Raw genomic sequence first — 8336 nt, 5'->3', positions numbered from 1 at the left:
TCCTAAATAATTCCTTTATTTGAAGCTTTTGGAGAAAGGTGGGGTGTTGAAGGTGTAGCTTGTTTTGAGTTAGCGTGGTGTTAACGTCCTAACAACGAGGTCCTTGTCTCCTGATTTTCAGTGCTTTGTTTGTATGTGAGAGCTCCAAGGCTTTTGTTCTCCAAAAGATTGTAATCAGGTGTGAGGTGAAGTGCACCTCCGCATCTCCTGTGTGTAAGATACACCAAAGTATGTGATACTGAGGCTCAAACGTGCACTCCGAGCATTTTGTTCCAGTGTGCTTCTGCTCTACTTAAAACTAAACTAGCTAAAGAAATTATTTAAAGTGTTTATTTTCACTGTAGGTCAGCAATAGAATTCACACAGAAAAAAAGCAGCCAACTGAGGTTTTTTTTAATTATTAGCTTATTATCCTTTTAATTCGTATACAAGCTGTTCTGGTTTTTGTAACCTGGCTGCTGCTATCTCTGAATTCCTTTTGACGTCTCTGGTATGTTGTGTATGTGCCTGATACGGAGGATTTAGAGTAATTTTTATCCAGTATTCTGTTTGCTTTGGGTCCTGCCCTTATTAGGCAGAACACCAACATTTTACTAGCTATGTGTGGTAAAAATCACATTTTGTCTAGTCTACATCAAATGCTCATCCTTTTCTTGGCACCCAGATGAGTCTCTGCCTGTCCCCACTGCATTATTGCCTTAATAAGGAACGTGTTTTAATAAGTGTTTGCTTTAGAGGTGATGTAGGAGACTAAGTGCATTTGTGAGCTGGGTTTTTTGTTGAATGATTATGTTGATTACTGGCAAATGCTACCCCTTGAAGTAGTGTCAGTGACTAATTTTTTTCTCCGTTTTCTGAACCTTACCAGATTTGGAAAATCCAGGTTCTATATCCTGGGTAGAACCCTGATTTAAAAGACCGTTGCAGTCAAGATTTGAGCCTTGCTCATGCACACAAATCATCTGAATGTTCTTAGAGGCGGTGGCTGTTGCCTCTGTTATCTCTCTTTAGGTGGGAGCAGAGTGGAGCTGAGATCAGCTCCTCAGAGCCGGGCTGCACGCGGGTTGTACTGAAAAGCAGCAGCACTTAACGTGGTCTTCACAGCCAAGGGACATTTTCACTTCCTGCCCAAACAGCCGCTGTGTGAAGGCTGCTCAGCCTTGCGTGGGTGACCCACGGTTGTGTAACAATCTCTGCACACTGTTCTCAAGGGCACTGGTAGTTCTCAGAACCGAATTCCAGGTAGGCACATACCACAGGGTGTTAATCACAGCCCTGCTTTGAGTGCCATAGCAGTGCTGCCTCTGGTCTGTCCCTTGCCCAGCATGGTTGCTCCATGAGCCTGTGAGAATCTGCAGCAATCCCTGCGCCGGTTTGTCACCTGAGTGCTCCCGTTAAATGGAGCAGTGAAACAGCCTTGCCATGCTCAAAGGTACACGTTTCACCAGGTACAAAACTAGTTATAACTTTGGGGAAAAAACCCAACTGTTTTCACTGACTCTTTTATACCATGTCAAAATTGTTTGTTGTAGTTTATAGTGCACTTTTAATTCCATAACATTTCTGGTTTAACATAAAATAATTGTTGCTTCCATATTAATGATGTAGGATATATTTTGTTGTAGTTTGGGGCAGAATTTCGACGATTTTCTCTGGAGAGATCCAAACCTGGGAAGTTTGAGGAGTTCTACGGATTACTGCAGCACGTGCACAAGATCCCAAACGTTGATGTTCTGGTGGGATACACGGACATTCACGGAGACCTACTGCCTATCAATAATGATGACAATTATCACAAAGCAGTTTCTACAGCCAATCCTCTCCTCAGGATTTTCATTCAGAGAAAAGGTAAGAGCGCTTGAAGAATGTGAATCATCTGTTCATCCAGTTGCAGTGTGATGTATGGAGGAAAAAACCCTTCAGTCCTATTTCTTCATGTCAAATTCCATAATAATTATGAATCATGGAGGATATTCACAACTTATCTGTCTTGCAAGGTCTTCCTCAGACAACCTATTTATACTTTGTGCTGTTTTGCTTATATTTAGTTGAGTTAAAGTCAAGTTAAATCTCTAGCAAATGCTTCTTTCTGGTTTTACGTAAGCAAATGAAAATAAACTTTTAACCTCTAAGATTTTCTGCTCTGTATGTTGGATACTTTTCACTTAAAATTCCAATCTTGATCAGACAAGAAGATAGAACATTACAGGATGGAAAGTAATATTAAAAATGTTATTACATGAAGTATTAAATGCAATATTAAAATATAAATTCAAGACTAACTTTGTAATATGCTACTCTTATCACACTTTCCTAATAAAACATCTTGAAGTTTTCAGTTGACAAGCTTATATCAGTTAGCAAACCTCAGGAGTGTGGGCTGCTTGCTTTGATGGTTTGCCTTTAAAAGTACTGTGTCTGCTCTGGTTGTATGTTCCTACTGTCTGCTTTTGTTCATGAAGAGAAAAAAATCCAATCAGAAGTTTGTATTTGTTCTTGTGGTGGTGTTCCTGGTTATTGTGAAGATGGACATCTTTTCCTTAGAAAATGCTTGGCATCAGAACCTTCTATCAACTCCCACTCCAAAAAGTGAACAACTCCACAAGAGCCTGACACAAACCCAATATTCATAACCAGCGTGGCTGCTTGGCAGCTGCTGAGCGCTGACAAAATGTTTGTTTTGTTTGTGTTGACAGTATAGACTGGTAAGGCCTGTGTTCTCAGTGCTGAAGTACCAAAGGCATGAAGCATTTGCTTTAGCAGAACCTGGAGGGAGACAAGGCCTGTGATTCCATCTAATCCCCTACAGTAGCCATATGACAGGAAGGGATAAGCCACTTTGTCAGACTGGGATTATTGAGTTTATATTTTAACACCATATGGTTTTAGATTGTTCCTACTGTGACAGGTGTAACGTTGCCTGTTCCTAGTTGCGCTTATCATGCATCTTTAGTTTCCTACAATCCTTTACCTTGATTTGATCCAGGTGGGTTATTTGTTACTACTCTGGTGCCAGGAGTTGATATAATGTGCAAAAGTAGAAGATGATGATTCCATTTTAGTTTATCATAACAAGAATTGGCAAGTAGGAAAAGCTGTGTAGGAAGTACCAGGTGTCACTGCCTTCCCTTGGACATAAGAGCCTAGGCTGGCACCACAGTCCCCACTGCACTTTGCTGGGAATTAGTTGTCATCACACTGATCACATCTGTTGATGAAATTGAGGCTTTGCCTTCACTGACATCTTTGCATACAGAGTAGATGTTTGTTGGATGGAAAATACAGAAACAACTTTATTCTGTATTTTAGTTGTGATGGTTTGCCTGTAACCAAGGCTGGATTGGGGGAGTTAGGGATGGTTCATATTTTGTGCAGTGTGATTTAAGTGTCCTTAATTCACAGATTGCAGCAACCTTACTGGCTCTGCCTCTGGAATGGAAATGTCTTAGCAAATACCTGCTGTTGATGGGGCTGCTTTGATCTGGGCTGGTTTGGAACTATAATAAGTGGCACAAGTTACTTTTCCACCTGCAAGGCTACTTGTGGCTTTCATGCATTCTCTTAAATCAGCTGAAAAGTTTTTGTGGGTTTTCTAATGGAACTTTGACTTCTTTTGTATTTCCAGCAGCGGTAGTTGGGAATTTAAGATCTTTGGAAAAAAGCCAATGTGGGGAAAGAGAAAGTGTTTTGATTCTTTATAATGTATGAAATTTTTATCATACTGTCGTAACTATTTAGAAAGTTCAAGTAATTTGTGCGAAGCCAGCTTGAGGTATGAGCAGACTGCAGTGAAATCTAATGTAAATAGTATTAACTTCTTTGTTGTGGTGTGATGTGTATCTAATTCCAATACTTCTTAGTATATTGCATCCAAGGAACACCTTGAGGGGTTGAAATGGGAGCTGCAAGATGGTTTTCCTTCTACTGATAAGCAATGGTTGTGATAATGAGACTCCAGAATTCGGGAAGTGTTATGCCAGAGTAACAACTCTCTCCTGTTTGATTTTGAATTCTCATTTCTGAAAGCTTTGTTTGTCCTGAACATGTGGCTTGGTTGATGAGGTAAAAAACCTAGAGATCCTGTAATGAAATCACAAATTATTCCTCTTAGGTTCCTCTAATTGTATTTCACAAAATACCTTTAAAATACTTTATAAACTGCTCCAGTGCTAAAATCCAAACTGGAGTTTGATGTTGCACAAGTCAGGATTGGCTGTCAGCTTGCAGAAAACATTCCTCACTGGAATTTCATTCTGCAGTTTAACAGATTAACAGGTACTGTTGACATCTGGTATTTAAAGGTTAAACTGATGTATTGTGATTAAATCCAGATGTATGGGAGTCACTCTGTCTGTGAGAAAAACCCTTCTGAAGAGAAAATGGAGGGGAACAGTCTGCATAGGCTGAAGAGCAGCTTGGTATGGGGAGCTTTGCATTGTAAATACGAGAACAGCAGAGATAACAGAAGATACGTTTCATTATAATGTCCTTAACAGTCCCTCGAAGGATTCTAAATTACAATATCCAACTCCTGCAAGTTGTGCATGGATGTAGCTGTATTTAGTGAGAAGTGGATTCTTTGGTTAATCCACTTGTGCCTCTTGAGAGACACTTTGTCACTGAGAAGCTTTACTTTGCTGAGAAGCAAGAGCAGTTGGCTTTTTAAACAGCTCTTTGTGGACTAGCCTAGCTATTCTGAGGCCTCTTCCTAAAAACACAGCTTGGTTTCCTAAAACCATATTTTGTTATATTTCATGACTAAATAGGAAGGGATTTGTTGGGTCATATTTAAAAAATGCTAAATTGCATCTCTGCTCAAATACACGAACTACTTGGGGGCTTTGAAAATTTAATTCTTAACGGGTAACTCTACATTGATTTGCAAATGGGTTAGAAAAATATTTCAAAAATCTGTCTTCAGTAACATTAAATTGAAACCAGATTTGGCATTTGTAGGCTTTTGTTTTCAATTTCATGTAATAAGTCTGTACAGATTGGTGCCACCTTGAGCTTGAAACTGCTGGGGGGAGAAATCCTTCCTGCCTCGTGTGGACGTTCTCCTTCACACTATCTGTAGTTAACACCTTGTCCTTTGGCTTTAGGCCAAAATATTTTTGCCGGGGCTTTAAACTGATTAGTGCGGTGCCAGAACAAAGATGCCTTTGTACTTGAGAGTATTGCTTTAGAAAACTTGTTTAGCAGTGGAAGAGAGGTTACCTAGAGTGTGCTGTTCTGCTGAGATTTGGGGAGATGAGTTTATCAACCTTCCACTATTTTTTTCCTCACAAATTCTCTAACCTTAACTATTTATCTTAAGATTCATGCTAGTTCTAAATTATTTAACTATTAAGAGCAGTTATAATGAAAAAACTTTCCCTCTGGTTTGTCAGAGTTTCTTAAATGTTTTGACATCTGGCTTGCAGTTTTGGGATGCTTTTCCTTCAGCCATGTGTCCTGTAGCTTAAGAAAGTTACTGAAAACAAAACCACCAGCTCAATTTAAGACTTCTGATTTGTCTTCTGAAAGAGACTTTTAAAGTTCCTTTCTTTTCCAAGAAATGTTTTTCTACTCTTAGTTTTTGTTTAAAAAGTCCTTTGGAATCTGTTATTTGCATACAGAGATTTACATAATATTTCTTCTAATGCCAGTCCTGTTGCAGCTGATCTTTGTGCTTCTCTGCTAACTGGAAAAATTTGATTTGGACAGAAGTTACCAGCTGATAGTTGTGGAAGGCAGACTGGGAGGTGGTTTCTGTGAAGGAAGTTGGGAACAGTTCTAAATCTAACTTGAGTAAAGAGCACAAACTGTCTTGATCATTTACAGGACATGATAGATCTACTTGGATGTAATAAATTTGTTTGTATATCTAGCTCATGCCAGACTTCCTGCAGGGTGTGTGTCCTGCCATGAAGGTGAAGAAGCCTTATAGCCCCTGTGGCAAGCTGGAATCATTGAATGCTTTACATATTTGATATGACAGAATAGGTAAAATACCACAGTCTGTCTGATTCTCTGACTTTGTGCACTTTGAATTTAAGGAGAAAACCCCATCAACTGAACACCTTTAAATGTTACAATGACATGGGAGAACACTTGTGGCAGAATCAGTCGTGACAAAGTTTTGCTGTCCTGTTTTCTCGCGTCTTTCTCTAAACCAGCAGTTGTACGAAGAGCAGCAGGAGCGGTGCTTCAGTGGCACCAGTCTGCTGGGACCTGTGTCCTGGGGCTGCCATCAGCAACTTGCACATCAGCAGGAGTGAGTGCAAGTGTTACCTTGTATTTAAAGCAGCAAGAGGTATTTAAAGTAAGACCTGTCTAGGATCGCATTTCACAATTTTCCTTTCCAGGTTGTTTTGTAAACAAATGTAGTTCTAAATAAAAAAAAAAGAAGTTATTGCACCTCATTGAATTGCAAAAATCCTTTCAATGAAACACCAGATGTCTAACTGGAATCTGGTTGGATGGGTTGTCAGGGGAGATAAGGGCAAGACTTCTCTCACTTTTCCCTTTGATCATAAATTTTTAGCAAACATGAAAAGAATTGTTCCATGTTGTCCGAAAAGTCAGTGTGTTGTCAGCAGTGGATGGAGTACAGGGTTTAACCAGCTGATCTTAGTCAGTCAGACATTCCAAAGGGCCCTTTGCAGAGAAAAGGCTGAGTTTGCATTTCTGTAGGTGTTTCACTTCAGACACTGGTCACCTGTTAAAATGCTTTGGCTGGAGAGATTGAATTGTTTTTTAATGCACCAGCTCTTCAACACAGCTGACCTAACACTCTTAGACATGTGACGATTAGATTTTAGGCTATTTTTAAAGCCTTTGTGCTTGATGTTAAGATCTAATGTTATATTAATTAAACCTTAAATTACAAAGTAACTGAGATTGCTACAGAAGTGCCTTCAGGCTATAGTAAGGCTGTGAGAATTAGGTATCTTCAGAATAACGCCTGATTGTGTGAGTTAAATTGTTGAACATCTTTATCTATAAACATCAGTGCAAAAGATGCTCTGTGTTTAGCAAACAGCTAAGCAAGAGCTTTGCCTTCCTTATGGTGTAGTTATTTTTTTAAAACAAAGGAAATAAAAAAGAAATGTAAATGAGGCCATCATCAGGACACATTTTTCTAAAACGTGTTGATGAACTATTGTGTACACACAAGCCAGGAGTTGACAATAAATCCCTTTGAGGTTTTTTTTTGTGGGCTAATTTAAATTTGTTTCTTTTCTTCTTGTCTTTTATCTTTTAGAGTACCAGGTCCAAGACTGCCTTCCTAGAGCAGCCAAAGCACTGTTCTTGTTTTCAGCAGCCCTAAAGGCTGGGAAGGGAGGAGTTGGTGTTACATGCTGCAGTAGTGTTAGCCTGTTGCTCTAGGAGTACTTTCTCTGGTCTATTTTGCTTGAAGCATCTGAGGAGTCCAAATCTAACTGGTTCATGTCTGTATATCAGCCTCAGAAGCAAATGCGCTCATTGATTTCCTCAGCAGCTGGCAGCTGTCCTGAAATGCCACCAGGGCAGCATTGCCACAGTCAGCCCAGTCCACAGATTGAAATGTATAGCCATTCTTCCACTTTCTTGGCTGTACCAATAGCATCTGAATGGGATAATACAAAGAAATCCCAACTTCTCTGGGTCCTGGTGTTAGTGCAGTCCAGTTCTGCATGATTATTGGGGCTTTTCCCCTGCAGAACAAAGATGTGTGTAGTCTGAGTGATTACACTCAATTTACAAGTGTAAGTCTGAGGAAGCTCAGAACTGAATGTATTTAGGTTGATTCTTTTTGGTGAGTAATTGCATATTAAAAAGAAAAAATGGAACCTTCGGTAAATAAGCGTTTCAGAAATCAGTATTGCTTCTGCAGAACACATTTTCTTGTCCCTTACAAGTAGTTGTGGGACTAATATGTTTTCTTTTGGATTTTTTTAAGCTCTAACCCATTTGTCTGTTCCAGTATCAAGTTGTGGCAGTTACAGCATTGCTTGCATGAACAGTTTTGCTTGAAGTATTTGTGTGCGAGGTCTCTTTGTTTCAGCTCCACAGCCATTTTACCTACATGGTGTGGGGGCAGGGAAGAGTGCAGAATGGAATAAGCTTTCTGGAGTTTGAATCCAGGTCACTTGGCTGGCTCCCAGTAACTAGGCAATAATAGGCACGCTGGCTGCTTTCCCTTTTTCATTCTTTCTTTTCCAATGATCTGAAACCTGAGGAGAGAAAACTAGCAAGTGAAATTACTCTGAATAAAATTAAAATGTTTCTAGGAATGTACTCACTCTTTCCATTCTGCCCTTTCTCAGGCAGCTGTAGCTCTTTGCGTCTGCTGCTAACTGGTTTTAATTTCA

General features: G+C 39.7%; 1 protein-coding gene across 1 annotated transcript in view; it reads left to right on the top strand.

The window, feature by feature from the left end:
- Positions 1 to 8336, top strand: part of PARD6B (par-6 family cell polarity regulator beta) — a 17027-nt gene that overhangs the window by 3887 nt on the left and 4804 nt on the right. The window contains exon 3 of the mRNA XM_031059090.1: positions 1626 to 1848. Within this exon, the coding sequence (XP_030914950.1) occupies positions 1626 to 1848 (223 nt within the window). The remainder of the gene's footprint in view (positions 1 to 1625; positions 1849 to 8336) is intronic.

This window comes from Geospiza fortis, unplaced genomic scaffold (genome assembly GCF_000277835.1).
Source record: "Geospiza fortis unplaced genomic scaffold, GeoFor_1.0 scaffold361, whole genome shotgun sequence".
NCBI classification, from domain to species: Eukaryota; Metazoa; Chordata; class Aves; order Passeriformes; family Thraupidae; genus Geospiza; species Geospiza fortis.
Note: the sequence above shows the minus strand (reverse complement) of the source record. Positions and strands in the feature narration are given on the sequence as shown.